Source organism: Herpailurus yagouaroundi, unplaced genomic scaffold, assembly GCF_014898765.1.
Source record: "Herpailurus yagouaroundi ecotype Mexico unplaced genomic scaffold, PumYag 198, whole genome shotgun sequence".
Classification (NCBI taxonomy): Eukaryota; Metazoa; Chordata; class Mammalia; order Carnivora; family Felidae; genus Herpailurus; species Herpailurus yagouaroundi.
The window spans coordinates 12996541-13017928 of record NW_024412429.1 but is presented as its reverse complement, the minus strand read 5'-3'; the positions used below and the strand labels follow the sequence as shown (position 1 = coordinate 13017928).

Genomic DNA, 21388 nt, shown 5'->3' with positions numbered 1-21388 from the left:
TGAGAAATCTGAAAGATAGCAGAAGCAATTGTCACTTGTTCTTTTACAGAGATGGAGTTTATTGAAGAAGGAATGAAAAGCTTAATGGAAAAAAAAATCAGTCTGTGTATGACGAGTTCTTTACCTGTTATGATATGACCACTTTATTAGGCTTAAAGTTCAAGACTTCCCAGAAGCACAGAAGACCTATTAAGGACTTTTTTAAAATCTGTTTTTTTTTAATTGTTGTTTTGAGTTCATATAAATTTTTATTTTTCCAAAGACTGTAGGATGTAGAATTTTATTGACTGAAAGTTTTAGGTGGGTATTCTTACAAATAAAACTCAGCATGTGTTTGTAATGACTTTTCCTTTTTTCCCTTCCAGCTTCAGCAGTTGATACAAACTTTACAACTCCAGCAGCAGAAGCCTCAGCCTTCTATCCTGCAGGCCCTGGATGCTGGGCTGGTTGTGCAGTTGCAAGCTCTCACGGCCCAGCTGACGGCAGCAGCTGCGGCGGCCAACACCCTGAACCCCTTAGAACAGGGGGTGTCTTTCAACAAGGTAGAGATTACGTTATCAGATCTGTTCTGTATGAAGTGTTCAATTGTATATGCTATCGTGTGGATTCTAAGTCTGTAGACTACGTTTTATTATAGAACTATTATAATATGCATTGGACTGTATAAGGCATTATGAATTTTACAAAAAGTTTAGGCTTCCGAAAGAACTCCACTTAAAACATTTAGAATATTCTCTTTTAACTGAAGTTAACTAGTTGGTAAAATTGTTTTTTCACCGTTGAGGCAAATGATAATTTTCTGAATTTTTGAATTTCTTTTATGGATGTTACAAATACGCTAATTTTCATGTTCTATGTTGTAAAATTTTAACTTGCTAAAATTATAATTGTTCAAAATGTGGAAATTCAAAGGAGCACTTCTCTACAAGTTGTCAATATGCTGTAATATTATGATAAATTGAGGCCTGACTATAAAGAATAGTGGTTTTAAAGTTGAAAATCATTCATGTGTAATTTATTGTGTTAGCCTCAATAGTCTTGTTAATTATGGGACTATTAAGATATCTTGGAAGTATTACCCATATTATTTGTGCTTCTGCTGCTGTATTTTTTAAGGAAAACAAATGTTGATTTGTTTTGTTATTAGACTTTTTTAGCTAGCACCTTAGTCTGAAAATAAATAGCTAAACCACATAAAAAAACCTTTAAATCGGTCATGTAAAAGATAGTAGAGCATCCTAAGAAGAGAAATGTACTAGGAATAGATCCATTGACTATAGTTGCAGATGTTTTTCAATCAAGCTTCATTCTCATTGGGAAGCCACTTAAATATTTTAATCCCAGTCTTTTATAAAGCATCAGTATTTATTCCGTGTGTTGTGATTTGTTTTGTTACATAAGGCAGTGTATGTCAGAGTACTTTAAAATAAAGATCCACTCAGTTAAATGCTTTGTTATAGCATAACATAAGATTATATAAAACATTTTTGTATTAAATGGTACAGGTAAATTAATGGGATGTTATTGACATTCAGAATAGCATTAGTAACATACTTTCATGTGAAGCACTTTTTAATTTGTCTTTCTCTTTTTTTTTTTTCCTCCCCCCGCCTCCCCACCACTTAGAAGTTGATGGATAGGTTTGATTTTGGGGAAGATTCTGAGCATAGTGAAGAACCCAAAAAGGAAATTTCAGCTTCTCAACTGTAAGAATTCTTTCTTTATAACTATAAACTTTTCCCATTACTGCGATAAACATTGGATGGGACATTGCCTCCTGAACCACCAAGTGTACTGTGAATAAGTTGGGATATAATTTCAGGTTGTTGAGCACTCACACTACAGAAAGATGGTGGGGTTTTGTCTTGTTGCCTCCCTCTATTATTTGGACTCTCAGATCTTTGCAAATATTTGGGATATATCAAAATTCTTTACAGGGAAATTGATAGATGTTGATAAATCTAGTTGTGATATTTTCTGTCTGTATTAGGCTTTATGTTATTTAATTCAGTTGTAAGAATATTTTAAATAATAGGAAAGAAGCTTGCTTCTAATGTCAATGACTACTTCTAGGAAGTCTGCCAGATTCTGGGAGTGTTTCTGACTAAGCAGGAGTAAGGATTAGGACTGTAGGGACTTCGGTTTTTTTTAAAGATATGGATTGTATATTTTTATTTAGATTCGTGTTTTTTATTTTTCTCAAACAGTTCTGTGCAGCCCTAGGTTCTTGTGGGTTTGAGAAAAGACCAGTGGGGAAGAGGATGTTGGAGAGTGGGGGTGTAGAAGTTGGGGGTTTGGAGGAGGGGTGATGAATGGGGAGAACACCTCTGGGAATCTTGTTTTAAGCAGAGGTTATTAGTTTTATATATTGGGATAACATTTTTAAAAAACATTTATATACATAAAAATACAAATATATCCTTTTGGTAAAGATATTCTACTTGAAAAATTAAAAACTAATGTTTTAGATTGTGAATTATAAAGTTAGAGGAGAAATATTTAAGATCATGTTAGATCAGTGTCCTGAACAATGTAAGAATCTCCTTTAATGGTTCTGATAAGGTGTTTTGTAATGTTTCATTTTTATGCCTTATATGATGAGAAGTTAAATAATTTCTTGTTACTGAGTCTTGTATGATTTACTTAACACACACTGATCTGTTTGGCATTCTGAAGCAAGGAAACAAATTTGCTCCATTATCTTTTGAGACATAGCCTTTCAATATTTGAAGTTAGGTATCATTCTTCCCCTTAGGTTTATTTGCTCCAGATGAAGTACACTTTTTTTCAACTGTTTCAAGACTTCTCACCATCCTGATTGCCCCTTTTGGGATGCCCTCTTTTTTGTTCATGTCTTACCTTGTGGCACCCAGAATTCCAGGTGTATTCCAGGTGTGAATTTCCCAGAGTATAGTTAAATTATTATTTCCTCTTACCTAAATACTGTTTCTGTTAACATACCTAATAATTTGAATGCTTTTCTAAAGAAAGCAGATTAGTTTTATAAAGTTTATGGTCAATTACAATTGTAGATTGCACATGTACTGATTGATAGACCATTTCTCCCGCTATCTTATAGTTAGAGAAGGAGTTAAAGTGACAATGTTTAAATACATTTAACTGTTTTTATGTGTTTTCATTGAGATTTTCTTAAAATGCTCTAATGTAAAAAATACTAATTTATATGCATTTAATAGCTTGAGACCATAATAACAGATCTTCCATCAGAGTATCTTTAACATGTTATCCATCTATTGAAAGACTATTGGAGAGGATCTTTCTATTTTAACATATTAATGTTCTGAGGTATTCCATTTTCTCTTAATATTTCAAAAGTAAACATTGTAGTAGAGTATGTTTCATTTAATTGGCATTGGGGGAGTTGAATATTCACTTATTTTCATATTATCTTTACTGGGTTTTAAAATGTATTTCCATTTATTTTTTTCTTCTAGTTCTCATGTTTCAGAATCTGTGAACAATTCAATTTTTCATCAGATAGCAGAACAACTACAGCAGCAAAACCTTGAACATCTCAGACAGCAGCTCCTGGAGCAGCAACAGCCTCAAAAGGTTTATAACTCCATCTTGTGGTCTTTAGAGTTATTGCTGCCTGTGTTCTGTAAAATGTTGTTTCTCAAGGATGGTGGTTTTTCTTCAACTTTATTACAAGATCAGCCTTTTCAGAACCTTTATATTTTTTGTTACCAGAATGTGTTCTGGATATATGCATGTGCTCGGTACACTCGAGGTGGTGTTCTCGTATTACAACTTGAAACTTCACGTGCTTTCCTCTCCGCTCAATTCCCAATCAAACAAGGTCATGATGATTTTGCTTCTGTTGATGGTGATGATGGCAAAATAGATTGCTATTTTTAATTAGGCTATTATCGTGTGGCAGGAGGTTTGTGAGGCATGATAACATTTAATGCTGTGAGATAGATTTTTGATGCCCATTGTACATTACAGAAAGTTGTACCTTAGTGAAATGAAACATCCATTGCAAAAATATACAGCTGATATCATATATCATTAGTCCTAAGATGCATCATTATTTTATGTATGGCTAAGAATTTTTAATCACTTCAAAAATACAACATCCCATGGAGTTACAAGAATCCTATAAATTACAGGGATAATATATGAAGAAGAATCATATCTTAGAATTGATAAAGTGGCAAAGGCAGGGTTAATCCATTACAAAGCCTATTTTTGCTCTATATGAGAAATACAGATATAAACTGTTTAAATAAGACTGTTTTCAAATCTCCTCCCCCCCCCCCCCGGCCACCCAATCACACTCTTTCCTAGTATCTAAAACGTTTTGGGGGCGCCTGGGTAGCTCAGTCGGTTGAATGACCAACTTTGGCTCAGGTCATGATCTCACGGTTTGTGAGTTCGAGCCCAGCGTCGGGCTCTGTGCTGACAGCTTGGAGCCTGGAGCCTCCTTCAGATTCTGTGCCTCCCTCTCTCTCTCTGCCCCTCCCCCCACTCATGCTCTGTCTCTGTCTCAGAAATAAACAAACATTAAAAAAAATTAAAACTTTTTGGCACTAAAATAATAGTATAAACATTTTTAAAATACGAGTGATACATTGTTAGACAAATGATATATACGAGATGAACAAAAAAGCATCTGGCCTCAAGTAGTCTCTTCTCTAATGGAGCACATACATCTGTATGAACATAGGGAAGAATTCTAGTTCCTGTGATGGTAGAGGTGCAAGTGAAGGACAGTAGAAATAAAGAAGACAGAAGAGTTACTTAAAAAAAATTTTTTTTTAAGGTTTATATATTTTTGAGAGGGAGACTAAGCACGAGCAGGGGAGGGGCAGAGAGAGGAAGACACAGAATCTGAAGCAGGCTCCAGGCTCTGAGGTGTCAGCACAGTGCTCAACGCAGGGCTCGAACCCGTGAACTGTGAGATCATGACCTGAGCCGAAGTTGGATGCTTAACTGACTAAACCACCAGGTGCCCCAAAGGGAAGAGTTATTTTAGATTAAAGGTATGGCAAACATTTGAGACACTGCTGGGATCTGAACTTGTCTTTTTCATGCAAACAGTAAACATAAAATGGACATTAATGGTATTTGCTAGGTTGGAACTTACACCTGGAGTTATGAGAATGGAATTCTGCAGTATTTTATGTCAGGCAGATAGGTCCGCCTGAGCATTCAGAGACTTAAAGGTAGAGTACAGTGCAGAACATTTGGATGTTGTTTAAAGAAAAGCACAAGTTGTAAATCAATGGAAAAAAACAGGTTGTCAGTGATATAATAAAAAATCACAGAGCTGTCAAAGAGACGGGATAATAGTGAAGGAAAAGTTTATCCAAACAAGAGATTTGTCCAGCTATAAATGTGACAGTTTTGATTGTCTTAGATCTAGTTTCATTTTAGAAGGTTTAACAGAAGCAGTAAAATGAAGGTAGTACTTTTAAAATTAGCACCCAAATTATTGAAGTGAAAATTACTAGAAACTTGAGAGAGGGCTATTCTGTCTGAAGAATCTCACCAACTAAAGAAAAACAGAACTCTGGTCTCTTAGTTAATTATCCTATACATTATCTCCACAATTTTATTTATTTGTTTTCCTCCACAGTTTTAAAGGATACAGTAATATCCTTTTTTTAAATTTTTTTTTAATGTTTGTTTATTTTGGGGGGAGAGAGCGTGAACAGGGGAGAGGCAGAGAGAGGGAGACACAGAATCCAAAGCAGGCTCCAGGCTCTGAGCTGTCAGTACAGAGCCTGATGCAGGGCTCGAACTCAAAAACCACAAGAACATGACCTGAGCCCGAAGTCCAACACTCAACCAACTGAGCCACCCAGGCATCCCAGTAATAAGATCCTTTTGAAAGAAGTAGATGTTCTTAAAAGCTTCTGTTGTTCAAAAATGAGTGTTAAAGAAAGGGAGTAGTGGAATAAAAGCAACTTTTCTAATACATCAGGTGGATAATGTTCAAAACCTATAGCAAATTTAGAATCAGAAAGTGTATCAACAGAGTAACCATTCAATTTAATAAAGTGTGTAATTGGCAAACCAGTTGCCTTAGTGTGTTTAAGATAGGGTGACATGAGCAGAAAAAGGAAGCATTTTGTTCACCAGTGAGCTCATTATGGCGGCCTAAAAGTTTTTATGTCTCAGAGAAAAGAATAGGATTGCTGGTGCCACCCCATTCATTGCAGCCCTGACCACACCTGCATGCAGGTTGAGATCTCGTGTCCCTAACAAGAGAAAACCACTGAAAACAGAGCCCTTCCAGGGAGTGACCGAATTGTGAAGGGAGTGATAGTCATGTCAGAAAGGGAATGATTGCTGTTGTCTTGAGTAAGTTGTAGATCATGATATTGGTAATTGTTTTATCAGGATATTCAAAAGATGTCAGGACAGCTATAGCTCAAAATGAAATGCTGACAATGAAAATAGTATGACTGACAAAAACATTCTTTTAGAAGAATGTTAGGAATAAAACAATTATGGAAGACTCAACAACTTAATGAAGAGCTGTCATTATGTAACTTACTTTGATTCAGTAATTTTTTATATAGGAGAATATATGGACAAAGTAAATTGAACATGATGAAACCTAAGATGGGTGATAGTATTAAGAGCCTTGAGTTGATGTCTTGGCTCACATAAATTGCATTTCATGGTCCTGAGGTTGTAGGATTATAGCATAGCATATGGGGATTTCAGTAAAGCCTTTGATGAAGTCTTTCCTGTCACTGATACAGAAAAAAGTGGAGGAATGGGGATCTATAACTGATTAAAATGTGACACTTAAGTTTTTATTTTTATTTATTTTTAATGTTTAGAGAGAGAGTGTCTGCAAAAGTGAGGGGAGGAACAGACAGAAAGGAGAGAATCCCAAGCACGTTCCACACTGACAGCTGATCAACACAGGGCTCGATTCCACAAACCATGAGATCATAACTTGAGTCGAAATCAGCAGTTGGACGCTTAACCCATGGAGCCATCCAGGCATCCCTCAAAATGTGGCATTTTAATGAGTGTTAATCCAACCTCGAAAAAAGTCTCTACTAGCTGCCATTAATCCTCTTCTGTTTTTTTAGTATTGATGCTTTACATGAGGACATCATTGAAGAAAGTAGAGATGTATACCAGGACGTATACTAAAGATGTATACCAGTATATCAGAAAAACAGTCATTTGCCACCTGGGTCCAATGGATCCTTTTTAAATATACTTGGCATCATCTTACAGATAATTTACAGAAGTGAGGCTAAAAGAGATAGGGAAGAAAACTTCATGAGCAATTTTAATATATGTAATTGAAATGCTACCAATTAAATTCAAATGTCCCATGCTCTTGGGGCACCTGGGTGACTAGGTTAAGCATCCTACTCTTGATTTCTGCTGAGGTCATGATCTCAGGTTTGTGGGCTTGAGCCCCACTGCAGGTTCTGCCCTGACATCAAGGAGCCTGCTTGGAATTCTGTCCCTCCCTCTCTCTCTTCACCCCTCCCCTGCTCTGTCTCAAGATAAATACACCTAAAAAAATGTCACACGTTCTTTTAGCAAAATAGAACAGTCCAGGTGCTTGTTGCACAATGGTGCAAGATGAAGTTCTTCTAGTTATGTGACTAAGTAGATGAAAAGACCCTAGTTTTGTTCTTAGAGACAAGTTTTCTGCCATTAGTTTTGGAGTTTGAGAAGTACATTTAGGATGTGGTCGTCTGAAAACTCATAGTCTCCTATTTCACTTAGATACTAAATTTCACCATCATCATTGGAGTCTAGAATGCTGCTCTTTCTTTGTATTCATCTTTATTTTGTGTAATAATTATGAACTGTGTTCCTCTATCACTTTTCTTCTCTTTGCCATTATGTACAGAAATGGAAAAATCTAAATATTCAGCCGTGTTCCAAGGAGAGCTTAAAAGCAGACTACAGAGATAGTGTCTCCATTTTTATTTATACCTTGAAATATACAGTATTTTTAGTAACGCAGTAAAACTGGATGATGATGATTTTATTGCACTGTTGAATTACCCTTCTAGACAGTTAATTTGCTTTTGCTTTTGTGTATTATTTTAGTCTTTTTTTTTTTTTTTTTTTTGAGAGAGAGAGAGTGAGAGAGAGCACGAGCGGACAAAGGGCAGAGAGAATCTTCAGCAGGATCCATGCCCTACATGGTCGATCTCATGACCGTGAGATCATGAGTTGAGCCGAAATCAAGAGTCAGATACTTAACTGACTGAGCCACCTAGGTGCCCCTATTTTAGTCTTTCTTGAAATAATTGGGAACAATTGATGAATTAGAATAATTCTTAGGATGATGAAATAGCAAAATGTTTCAGTATATATAGGAATATAAGACCTCTAAGATCCCAAAATATATCTTAGATATAAAAAGGGATCTAGTGGACTTAATGCTGCTAATTGCAAGATAATAGGATGAATTTTAGTTGAATTTTTAATGTAAATTTTCTCTTCATTCTTCACAAGACCTTTAAGAAAGAATAAAGGTCATGAAATCACAGTCTTTCCAAATGGGTAAAACTCAAAAAAGCAACTCAGAAACTAAAATTAGTTGTGGTGGATCTTGGTGGTTATACCAAGAATTAAGCATTAAATAGAAAAATAGGGTGAAAAACAAGGGTGGGTGGATACAAAGCTTAAGATAAATGGAGAAGTAAGAAAAATCTGATGTGAAGAAAATATGCGTACTGAATCAGGACCAAATATAAGACTCAGGATGGAATTGATTATTCCTTGCTGTGTTAAAAATTCTATTGTTTAGTATACTGTTGTAAAGACCTAAGCCAGGACTGTGCTTAAAAGGTTTTTGTTTGATTTGTTCTGGAAGAATATGCTTGCTTACTGACATTTTGGCCAGTACTGTGGTATGTGGTAGGTGTTTCACAGAAGTCTTCTAATTCCAACTTCAGCTTTATTTCTCAATCTTGAAAATGTTAGTGATTCTTATAGAACCTGTTCTTCGTAAAATAAGAGACTTGGAACGGTTCTTTAAATGCTCTTTTGGCTCTTAATTTTTATGTTTTTTTTTTTTTTTTCTTTCAGATTAAATGTCATTAAGCTTAGGTTTTTTTTCCCCCCCCCCTTAACCGTTACTCAGGGTGTGCCTGGTTGGCTCACTCAGTTAAGCATCTGACTTCAGTTCAGCTCAGGTCAAGATCTCGCGTTTCGTGGGTTTAAGCCCTGCATCAGGCTCTGTGCTCACAGCTCAGCCTGGAGCCTGCTTTGGATTCTGTGTCTCCCTCTCTCTCTCTGCTCCTCCCCTGCTCATGCTCTGTCTCTCTTTCTCTCAAAAATAAATAAACATAAAAAATATTAAGATATAATTGACATATAACTATGTAAGTTTAAGGTCTACAACATCATGATTTGATAGATTTATGTATCCCAATTAACTGACACCTCTATCATGTCATAAAACTGTCATTTCTTTTTGTGGTAGGAATGGTTAAGATCTAGTCTGTGAGCAACTTTGAAATTTATAATGTAGTCACTATGCTGGTATTCCTCTTATAGATGGGACTGAAGTTCACAATTCAAGTAACTTGTTCACAATCACAGAGTCTGTAGCAAGGGAACAGACTTTTTGAGTTGCTCTTCTCTGTTAATTATTACAGTAACTCCCAGCTTGTGTACTGCCAGGAACTGTTTTTACTGATCTTCAACACCTGTGAAGATGTTTTAGGAAAGTTTATGTAGGGAGACGTTTTCATAATTAGTTTCCTCATATTTGGTTAACACCATAGTATATGTAATTGCTGAATCAGGTTCATACTAATAAATATCACATAAGCAGTGTCGCTATATCATGTTGCTGTAAATCTAGTCCCAGCAAAAAAAAGGGGGGGTAAGAAGTGTTCAAATTAAAGTGTTCCTTTAATTAGTCTTCGTTGCTTAACTTTTATTAGTTTCAGAAATGTTTTCTATATCAGAGTAATTCTTAATATTATTTTGCAAATTTCTAGAGATGGAGGTTGAGGAAGGCCCAAGTTAGGAACTGTTTTACAAGATCAGTTAATTTGATAATGGTATTTGAGCTTTGCTTTTCCTTTATACATGTAATATATGACTTTGTTCCTTAATATACAATATTTTAATATTAAAAGTATTACAGCATTTTAATTTATAGCATTTTATAAAAATGCTAATTGCCATTGAAATTCTGGATTCATTTAACTTAGTGGCATTATATATCATTCATGATATAATCCCTTTATTTTTGAAAGTATAATGTTTATATTTTTCCACAGTTTAAAAATTTGAAGACCTACTTGCTCTTACCATTCCATTCTAATATATTCTTTTCACTCATTTATGGAGATGTCCCATGCTCTTACGTAAACTTGGATTTCTACAAAACTGTAATTTTAGGTTGATTAACATGGGATTTCTATATGCGTTGGGCTCCTTTTTAAAACTTGTGATATTTGCATGTCTAAATTCTTTTGTAATAATATGCATACTTTCCTAATGTTTGTGTGTTTGTATCCATTCTCAATAGGCAACCCCTCAGGATAGTCAGGAAGGAACATTTGGATCAGAACATTCAGCATCACCATCACAAGGGAGCAGTCAACAGCATTTCCTCGAACCTGAAGCAAATTTGGATGATTCTATAGATATTCAGCAACAGGTAAAAAGTAAACATTTCTCTGGGTCAAAAATTTTTTTAATTAATTAGAGAAAAATATAAAATGTAATAATTTTTATTGTATGTAAAATATTTTTATGTAAAATAATGGTACTGTCCTAAGTATTTTTTCCTCACACTTAAGCTCCACACTAATCATTTTACTATTAGGCATTGATGCTACTATCGTGAATATTTTGTAAGGCAGAATTGTCAATATATACTGAAATTTCAATCAGGCATTTTGTTTGCCCTTCTTTTGACTTTCAAGGACATGGATATAGATGAAGGGCAAGATGGAGTGGAAGAGGAGATCTTCGAACAAGAAGCAAAAAAAGTGGCTGTTCGCTCAAGATCAAGAACACATTCACGATCTCGTTCAAGGTTCTACAATAATACTTAAGAATAGCTGTGTGTGAACTTTTAAAAGTTGGCTCTATTTCCTTGTATCAATAGTAAAGGAAATGTATTTCTTAGAGTGACATCTTATATTCTCTCAGAAGGAGTAATTAGAATATCAAAAACAAAAATACTTTTTTCTCTTTTTAATCAGATATACCTGTTGCCATTTATTTGAATAATATACATTAATTGCAACCATATCATAAGAATGGGATTTTGGATTATACCTGATTTTAGTTAGTAATATTATGATGACACCCAGCTTAGGATATTATTGCCTCTGAAAACTGTTAAATCAAACTATAGAGGAACAGTATTAGAAATTCCATTATAATCCTTATATTTTGTTACATCTTATAATAATACCAAAAATGATCATAAAAATAAAGCTATAAGAATTATCTTTGTAAACATTAAACATAGTATCAAATTGTAAAATACATAATTTTTCTTTGTGAGTTTCTTTTGTGGGCTTTTCAACATAGCTGAGACTCATTAATGTACATGCTTATTCAGATTTGAGTTGAAGATTCCTTAACCTGTTAATTCTCATGTACATATACATTGTTTTTACTACATATTGTCTTAAAACTTAAAGTCATTAGTTTCCAATATAATATACCCTATTTTTTGCACATTAATACCCCTGAGAATCTGAACAGTATATGCTGGAAGAGGGGCAGTATCTGACAACTTTTTCAGTCATTTCTTATATGTTTCAAGAAGTTATTTGTATTTACCTCTTATAAACGAGAACCTGTCAGTTCACCCTTCTCTAGACCCATCTCAGTCATTGAATAATCTTGCTAAAGCAATGACAGTGTTAGAGCTGAAATCTTAGCAGATACTTTGTCTTAATAATATCTCCTTATTAAGCATTTTGAAGCAGTGCAGTGGCTATGGTTGACAGGAAAAAAAGAAACAGTGTTTCAGTATCACCTTATATTCTAAAGTCAAGCACCTTGAAATTTGAGAAGTGTAAAACTTAAAAGCAGAATTCTTTAATAGCTAATGGTCTGTTGGAAACATTCTCTCTTCTCTCATTTTAAAAGTGGAACATCTTGGGGCGCCTGGGTGGCGCAGTCGGTTAAGCGTCCGACTTCAGCCAGGTCACGATCTCGCGGTCCGTGGGTTCGAGCCCCGCGTCAGGCTCTGGGCTGATGGCTCAGAGCCTGGAGCCTGTTTCCGATTCTGTGTCTCCCTCTCTCTCTGCTCTTCCCCCGTTCATGCTCTGTCTCTCTCTGTCCCCCCCAAAAAAAATAAATAAACGTTGAAAAAAAAAAATAAAAGTGGAACATCTTACTCACCTAAGGAATCTTTTTATTTCTTCAGACTTTTATCCCTATTCTTAACTTTTGTTTGAAAAATGAGTTGGAAGAGACTAAGGAAAGTAAGGCCCTTAGTGGAGTCTCATTCTCTTCTTCCCGGTCTCAGTAAGAATCATTGCAAACAAACATCTATTACTAGTGTGGGCCTGAGCAGTACATAGATTTGAGAAAATGCCTGTTTACTTCACTATACTTAAACATTTTTTAAGAGGTAGCTAAATATTAGACATCCTTGTGTGTGTGTGTATTTTGTTCTTACCTAGAAGTGAGAAATTTGATAGAAGAATAATACTGTCATTAGAAGTAAAATAAGATTTTTTTTTTTTTTTTTTTTGGTAGATCGCCAAGGAAACGAAGGTCTCGGTCGCGATCTGGTTCTCGAAAGCGTAAACACAGAAAGCGATCACGCTCACGCTCAAGAGAAAGAAAGAGGAAATCATCACGTTCATACTCAAGTGAAAGGAGAGCAAGAGAAAGGGAGAAAGAACGACAGAAGAAGGGATTACCTCCAATTAGATCTAAAACATTAAGTGGTAAGTGACCTGCTTTTACAAAGCTTTGGTTTCAACAAATATTAAGAAAATAATCAACTGCTAAAGTTAACTGTATTTTTAGACTAAGAAACCAGAGAGTTGTTTGGTAAATGAATAATTTTATTCTTGGTTTTTGTAACATGAGAGAGTAGGAAAGAAAAGGAATAGCAGGTTCTACTGAAACATCACTGAGAATTCATTTTTTTTTTTTTTAACGCAAGTTAGAAAATTTAGAACTTTAATGGTATATAAAGTGGATTCGGCCTACTGTCTATTACTTGGACACTGTGATTTCTATTCATAGTGTTGTAACCAAGTATGACCACCAGGTTTGGGGAGTAATTATTGAAAGAATCATGTAAATTTTAATGCTAATTATAAACTTACTGGATCAGCTCTGAGGGAGAGATTCCCATTGTACAAACTTTCCCTCCTTTATGTATTAATCTGTAATGTATAATTATAACAAATTTGGTGATTGTGAGAGTTTGTGGGAGAGTTCACTTGGTGGGCATGTGAGTAGTAATTAGTGCCAGATTCTTCCTGAAGATTCCTAGTGAGTTATGATTTCTTTTTTTTTTTTTTTTTAATTTTTTTCAACGTTTATTTATTTTTGGGACAGAGAGAGACAGAGTATGAACGGGGGAGGGGCAGAGAGAGAGGGAGACACAGAATCGGAAACAGGCTCCAGGCTCTGAGCCATCAGCCCAGAGCCTGACGCGGGGCTCGAACTCACAGACCGCGAGATCGTGACCTGGCTGAAGTTGGACGCTTAACCGACTGCGCCACCCAGGCGCCCCTCCTAGTGAGTTATGATTTCTAAGGTGAACAAACAGACTGCAGAGGGGCAAAGTACATGAAATGGAATAAATTATCATTCTCTTAACATCAGAGAATCAGCTGAACACTGATCTGGTTGTCTGGTTTCTCGAGGTTTCCAAATTCTTTGCCATGAGGTAAATAATTGGTATAACTTATCCCGGAGCATCCTGGAAATCTAGTCTTATGATTAAAGGCAGCATCCATGTTATTAAGTTCTGGCAGTTTGAGCAAGCTGATCTTGCCAGAATCTTACGTGATTACAAAAGTAGGTATTAATTTAATCATGTCGATATTCCTAACTCTAAAAGTTTCTGTTTGTCACTTCAGGGTGAGAAACCAAATTCAGACATTTTAGTGCTGTCTGATAAATACCATCAAAGGTGTGACCATAAAATCTCTGTTGTGCCTCCTCCTGTGATTACTGTTAGGACATTCAGAATCACCAGTTTTAGGATAGGGCTTTTACATTCAGTCTCTTTCATTTAGTTCCTCACTTTACCTGTCATATTACAGCTGCTACCATTTACATAGTTAGTGACCATGGAGTTTATTTTCTGTTATGGTGGGGGGTTTTTTGTTTGTTTGTTTTTATGGGTAAAACACAGTAAGAAGATTCAGAAAGTACATAAGAAAATACAGTGAAAAGTAGGGGCACCTGGGTGGCTCAGTCGGTTAAGGGTCCGACTCCAGCTCAGGTCATGATCTCACAGTTTGACAGTTCGAGCCCCGTGTCGGGTTCTGTGTTGACAGCTCAGAGCCTAGAGCCTGCTTCGGATTCTGTGTCTCCCTCTCTCTGCCCCTCCCCTGCTCTCTCTCTCTCTCATTCTCTCAAAAATAAACATTAAAAAAAAAAAAAAAAAGGAAAGAAAATACAGTGAAAAATATGTCCCTCATTTTTTTTACCTGAAAACTCTCCTTACCCTGAAGCAATCTCAATTTCATGTGGCCCAGCACCTTTTAAACACTTAAGATAGTATTTCCCTACCATTGATTCTTAGAACACAAGTGTATTTGTGACTAGTTCAGTGGATATGAAACATCAACAAGCAATAATGTTCTAGGAATCTATGTCCTCTCCTCCTGGGATGAGGGAGATTGATTATTGCTTTTTGGATTAAAAAAAAAAAAAGTTGTGGGAAAAATTTGTAGAGAGACTACCTTGAAACAGAGGAAACATGGAAAATAAGTCAGGGAGATTAAGTTAAAGCAGCTGTGATGTGGTAGACAGAATAATGAAGAGGTGGGAACTCTTCAGTGAAAGAGGTCCAGAAATTTCCTGAGGGTTTGTGGTGGGTTGAAAAATGGTCCTCCAAAGATACTCACATCCAGATCCAGATCCACGTGGTAAAAGGGACTTTGCAGATCTGATTAATCAGGATCTTGGGGTAAGAAGATTAACTCGGGTTATCCAGAAGGACCCTTCTGTGTAATCCAGGGGTCCTTTTAGGAAGGAAATAAGAGAGTCAGAAAAGGTGATGTGAAGAGGGAAGGAGAAAGATGAAGATAGGTAAATAAATGCTCAACTGTTGGCTTTGACGATGGAAGTTGGAGTCATTGAGCCAAGGAATGCAGACAGCTTGTAGAAGCTAGCAAATTCTTCCCTAGAGTCTTCAGAAAGAATGCAGGCTTGTTGACGCATTTTAGACTGCCAGAACTGTAAGAGAATACATTTTTGTGTTTTAAGCTACTAAGCTTGTGATATTTTGTTACAGAAATAGAATAAAACTAACATATTGCTCCTGGAGACTTTTGTTGAATATTATGTGTGTATAGGGTGAGAGTATGTGAGGGAAAGAATGCTACCAGGGAGTCCGTTAGCTGAACGATTCCTAAAGCTAACACTGGTCTGGAGAACATTTGAGTTCGAATAAACTGTAATAAAGAGACCTGGTTGAAAACCTTTGTTCAGTAGAGATCTTGCAATGGTCACATCTTAGGGCGGCACTGAAATTAGCTATAGAGTAAAACCTGCTGTAGGCCTGCCCTGTAATAGATAAAAAAAGCATCAAAAAGCTGGAAACTTCATGTTTAAAAATGACATTGGTTTAATCTAAATTTATTGAAACTCCACAAACACATCAGCTGTTGTTAACGTTTTACAAGTAAGTGTCTTCAGGAAAAGAAAATGTTCATGGACGCGTGAACCGTACAGCTTAAAGTAGGTAAGATGTCTCATGTGTAGCTTTGTTTCTTAAAGGGAAGTGGTTTCCCATAAAGTATCTTTTAAGTTTTTCATGATAACAGGTTCTAATTCAGCCTTTTCCCTTTTATATCTCCATGCAAATTATTTCCTTAAGGATAAGGTGCCATCTTCAAATTCAGCTGTTGATTAGAAAGAAACATCCACTTAATCATTCCAGCAGAGAAAGATCAAAGGTACACAGCTAGGATTGCAGTGAAGTGTTTTTGTGACTTTGTTGCACATTAGAATTACCTACAGAATTTTAAAACTGCCAATACCCATCTGTCATGCCCCATAGCCCTTCATCTTTTAGAGTGAGACCCAGGTCTCCACAGGTGATTAAAGTGTACAGCCAAGCTTGAGAACAGGTAACACACAAGAGGTTGATTCATAATAGATGTGAATGGATACCTGGGATTTTAGTTCATTTTAAGTGTAGCAGATAAAAATGTCACTTAAGTTTTAAATATCTGTCTTAAATTATTGTTCTTAGTGCTTTTTCCTCAGCTGCTTGCAAGAAGTAACTGTGTCTGTGTGATTTAGAACGTTTGTCTCTTTTATGTCTTGACAGTATGTAGTACTACTTTATGGGTTGGTCAGGTGGATAAGAAGGCAACTCAGCAAGATTTAACCAATCTGTTTGAAGAGTTTGGACAAATTGAATCCATTAATGTAAGTATCACTTCTTATACAATAGTTTATATAGAGGATTTTCATGCATACAAAGACTCACTTTGGTTCGTAATTAGCCCAGTAGTGTCCTTTTTAATATTGCACATCTTTACAAAGATTATTTGACTTTAATTATTTTGTGTTTATTTCTGCTGCTTTGTTTACCTCAATTAATTTTGCCTACGTAGTGGAATTCTAACAAAATATTCTTAGGGGTTTTATAGCAGTATAGCACTTGGTTCCTAAAGTCATCAGATGTTTGGGTTAGCAGGAACCCTATGTGTGACCTAGTTTAATTCCTTTTCTTTTCTTTTTTTAAATAATGAAAATGAGGAAACTGAGTCCCAGAATTGTAATCACCTGCACATGAGCACATAGCTAGTACTGGAGACACAGTTGGACTTGGGGACCCAATCTTTTGCCAGTCCACTCCCCTTTCCCCATCTCCCTCTGAGGCAAGAAAATCTGTGTGGCCACTGCATCTCCAGTAACTTGACCATAACTCACTCCTCAACTCGATTTTTGCAGTGCTTTGGCCCCACCCAGTCTCCCTTCTTTGAGTATTTGCTTCTTCCTAGAGGTCTGTTGTGTTTTCCTGGGGCTAAAACTAAGTAATGGAATGCTTTATATTTATTTGCTTGTTTAAGGAGCTTTCTGATTCATTAGCCCTCTGATTTTATTCACTGTTCTACTTTTATGTCTGTTTGAACCTTTTATCATTATTTACCGGGAAATTGGCAGATTTTCCTTTCTAGTCTTAGATCCCAACATTTTTTAAATGGCCAAATTTGACTTTTCCACATTAGTAACAGCACTCTTCATATGAATTGACCATTTCATATACTACTTTCGACTATATATGATCTGTTTGGAATCTCACAAGAAGCTGGTTAAGTAATTCCCATGTTGTTATTTTACCAGTGAGGAATCTAAGTGATTCGCCTGAGTTGCACAGACAATAAATAGATGATTGATTGATGTTTCAACTTAGGAGTTTCATATTCCTCTTTCTACACCATGAGAATGTTATAGGCATTTCTTAATCTTTTGTCTTTTTAAATTTCACCTGTCAAAACATGGCTGTCATAGCCCTTCCTTGATCATATAGCCTCTGATTTTGTTTCTGATTTTCTCTTAGCCGAGATATCAGAAATGTATTGACATTTGAAAAAATAGGGATGTGCAGGATCAGTGTCTTAGGTTCTTATCACGGTGTCCCAACTTAAACAGGTGATTCTAATGCAGAGTCAGGAATCATTGCTCTGAATAGATCATGAATCCAAGTAGCATTTGGATTGTCATAATACTTGCAACATTTGTAGTCTTTCTTGTTCCACACTCATTTGGGCATTAGTTTGCCTTGTCTCTTCCCCTATTCTTTATTGCCTTTTTTTTTTTTTAACATTTTTATTTATTTTTGAAGAGAGAGAGAGAGAGAGAGAGAGAGAGAGCGAGCTCGCGTGCGAGTGGGGGAGGGTCAGAAAGAAATGGAGACACAGAATCCGAAGCAGGCTCCAGGCTCTGAGCTGTCAACAGAGAGCCCAACATGGGACTCAAACCCACGAACTGAGAAATTATGACCTGAGCAAAACTTGGATGCTTAACCTGCTGAGCCACCCAAGGCGCCCCTGTATTACCTTTAAAGAGCATACTGCTTATAAACAGTAGGCACCGAGTTATTTTGTGAACTGGAATATATTGAATGGCTAGTGATAAAATCCAGGATTTGAAAATTTGGTGAAAAATTTATAAACCTTTCACTTGGTTTTGAGAGAGTTTGAGAACTGAGTAGAAAGTCTGTTACATTTATCATATCACTTAGTGAAGTTGAAGAAAATTTTTCAGTGCATTGATAAAAGTGTTGGATCTATATTGTAAAAGATGAAGAAATTTGTAAGGGGTTAGATAAACTTCTCTTTTGAGAAGTTTGGGATTGAAGTTTGGAAAGTAGCTTGAAGTGAACTCTGATTGAAAGTGTAAACACTTAAGGCTATTTTCTTATTCTTGTAAAGCCTTTATCCAGAAGCAGTTGGACAAAATGAAGTTTTATACAGTTGAAAAACTTTAGTTTTATCATTTGTTGTAGATTATAGATTTTATATTAAGGATAAGATACTTCCCTAAACAAAAATCTTTCTCACATTACTAGGTGTAACACGTGGAAAAATTGAAGTACTATAAATAAATTCTGTGCTTTCAAATATGTTGGCCATACAATATTATTTTCTTTTTACCTGGTGGTGTATCCATATCTTTTTACGTTTTTAAAAATTTCTTTATTGTGCATTAGAAAAACTTTAATTGACATGTGATAATCAAGATTTTGCTTATGTTATGGCTTAGAGTGCAACCCAAATAAGTTTTGAATTTTTTTTAAACTAAGTAATTAGTTGTACATGGATTGTACCAGTAAACAGCCATAGGAAGAGAAGGGAAAACCATTCAGTATTAGTAATGATTTGTTTCATTAAAACCATAAAATAATGCCAGAATGAATTGCCTTACTTCCACTTTATCTAAAGAAAAAATTTTTCTTAATAGATGATTCCTCCCAGGGGCTGTGCGTATGTCTGCATGGTTCACCGACAAGATGCTTTCCGGGCTCTTCAGAAACTTAGTTCTGGATCATATAAAATTGGGTCCAAGGTCATTAAGGTAAGATTGGAGAGGAGGGACCCATGCTCTTGTTTTATTGAATTATTAGAATGTATATTAGAATTATATATTTGATCCATCTTCATTTTTTAATGTTATGGGAAAACCTCTAGGAAACTTTATTATTTCAGTGTTGTTGGGTTATCAAATTGGATATAGGTAAAACAATGACTAAAACTTTTAGTCCAGTGATTCTTTGAAGTCACACTTGTAGTTCTCTTAGTCACCCAGGGCACCATTTTATGAGCAGAATTTTTTCATTTTTTATTTTTTATTTTATTTTATTTTTTAACGTTTATTTATTTTTGAGACAGAGACAGAGCATGAATGGGGGAGGGTCAGAGAGAGGGAGACGCAGAATCTGAAACAGGCTCCAGGCTCCGAGCTGTCAGCACAGAGCCCAACGCGGGGCTCGAACTCACGGACCGCGAGATCATGACCCGAGCCGAAGCCGGCCGCCCAACTGACTGAGCCACCCAGGCGCCCCAGAACTTTTTCATTTTTATAAGGCTGCCTGCCTGCCTGCCTGCCTGCCTGCCTTCCTTCCTTCCTTCCTTCCTTCCTTCCTTCATTTTATTTTTAAATACTCTCCACATCTAAAGTAATCTCCACACCCAACATGGGACTCAAGCCTACAACCCTAACATCAAGAGTTACACACACCACCGACTGAGCCAGCCAGGCGCCCCAACGAGTTTATCTTTTATTCACTTCTCCCTCCCAGTGCTTCCTAATCATACTTCTTAATCACATTATTATTTTCTCCTTTTTCACATCTTGTGTTATACATCAAAGGCCACTGTGAAGGACTTACATGTTTTGTTTCCCTCTGCCTTTAAACTGTTAATTGTGTATTTTTCTGTGACTCACATTTTATTTCTGCTACTTGGAGATAATTTATTCCATCAGGTTCTGCAACTGAGTTAAAAACTAAGATATCTACTTTCAGGGTTATTATGCCCATGCTTTGTCATTTCATGGCAGTGAGTTTCTTTATGTAAACTAAATTGTCTCCTTTCCTGGACTACCAAGATTTTATTTAAATTATTCTAACTATTCTGATTATTGCTAATGTAGGTTGACATTTTTATGGTGAAAAGTAGATTTGATTGTTTCTGGAAATGTGATTTTTATTTATTTTATTTTTTTTTATTAAAAAAAATTTTTTTTTAATGTTTATTTATTTTTGAGACAGAGAGAGACAGAGCATGAACAGGGGAGGGTCAGAGAGAGGGAGACACAGAATCCGAAACAGGCTCCAGGCTCCGAGCTGTCAGCACAGAGCCCGACGCGGGGCTCGAACTCATGGACTGTGAGATCATGACCTGAGCCGAAGTCGGACGCTTAACCGACCAAGCCACCTAGGCGCCCCTGGAAATGTGATTTTTTAAAGTGTTAGTAAGAAGTGGAATAAATCCCACGTTAGAAATACCATTGCTTTCTAGTGTAGGCTTTATTTTAAAAACAAACAAAAAACAGGACATACATGGAAAAACTTCGGCTACTATTATTTTTCTAGCATCCAGTGAGGCTTTGCTCTCCAACTAATTTTATTCACATAGTTTACATACAGTTTTGAACATTTTACCTTGTCTTTACAGTATACCTGAGCTTTCTTTTTTTCTCTTCATTCCTGATAGATTGCTTGGGCTTTAAACAAAGGTGTAAAAACAGAATATAAACAATTTTGGGATGTGGATCTTGGAGTTACATACATACCATGGGAAAAAGTTAAAGTGGATGACTTGGAAGGTTTTGCAGAAGGAGGCATGATTGACCAGGAAACTGTAAATACTGGTAAGAACAGTAAGGGTAGTTTTATTGTTTAACAAAAAGTGTGCTTAAAAGGTTGTAATTGATTAGAGTTTGGATCATAAGGGAACTGTGTGTATTTCCTGGATACTGCCCTCCCCAGAAGGAAAAGAAAATGGAAACACTGCCTTTTCCAATGTATATGCTCCATAGGTCTTATTTCATAAGTGTCTGAGTATTGTGTTTTAGAAATCTATAAATGTAGTATTTTTCTTGTATGTCTTTTAAATTTGCTCTTTTAGAAACTAAATATTTCAATTCCTTGCATTTAAATAAGAACTGGGGACTTAAGATGTTTCTTTGAAAAACTTCCTAGATTATTTTGATTAGTATCCATGTTGAGAATGAC

The 21388-nt window shown here is 36.0% G+C and overlaps 1 protein-coding gene across 9 annotated transcripts in view; it reads left to right on the top strand.

Moving 5' to 3' along the window:
* Nucleotides 1-21388, top strand: part of SCAF8 (SR-related CTD associated factor 8) — a 198181-nt gene that overhangs the window by 58415 nt on the left and 118378 nt on the right. For 8 of the 9 annotated variants that reach the window (XR_005782614.1, XM_040448810.1, XM_040448812.1 and 5 more), the window contains 9 exons: nt 366-542; nt 1627-1706; nt 3456-3573; nt 10505-10636; nt 10905-11017; nt 12703-12896; nt 16472-16572; nt 19114-19227; nt 20868-21024. Coding sequence is in view for 8 of the 9 variants with exons in the window: in XM_040448810.1 (XP_040304744.1) it covers nt 366-542; nt 1627-1706; nt 3456-3573; nt 10505-10636; nt 10905-11017; nt 12703-12896; nt 16472-16572; nt 19114-19227; nt 20868-21024 (1186 nt within the window). In the remaining variant the exon portion in view is untranslated. The remainder of the gene's footprint in view (nt 1-365; nt 543-1626; nt 1707-3455; nt 3574-10504; nt 10637-10904; nt 11018-12702; nt 12897-16471; nt 16573-19113; nt 19228-20867; nt 21025-21388) is intronic. The other variant, XM_040448813.1, reaches the window with a different exon arrangement.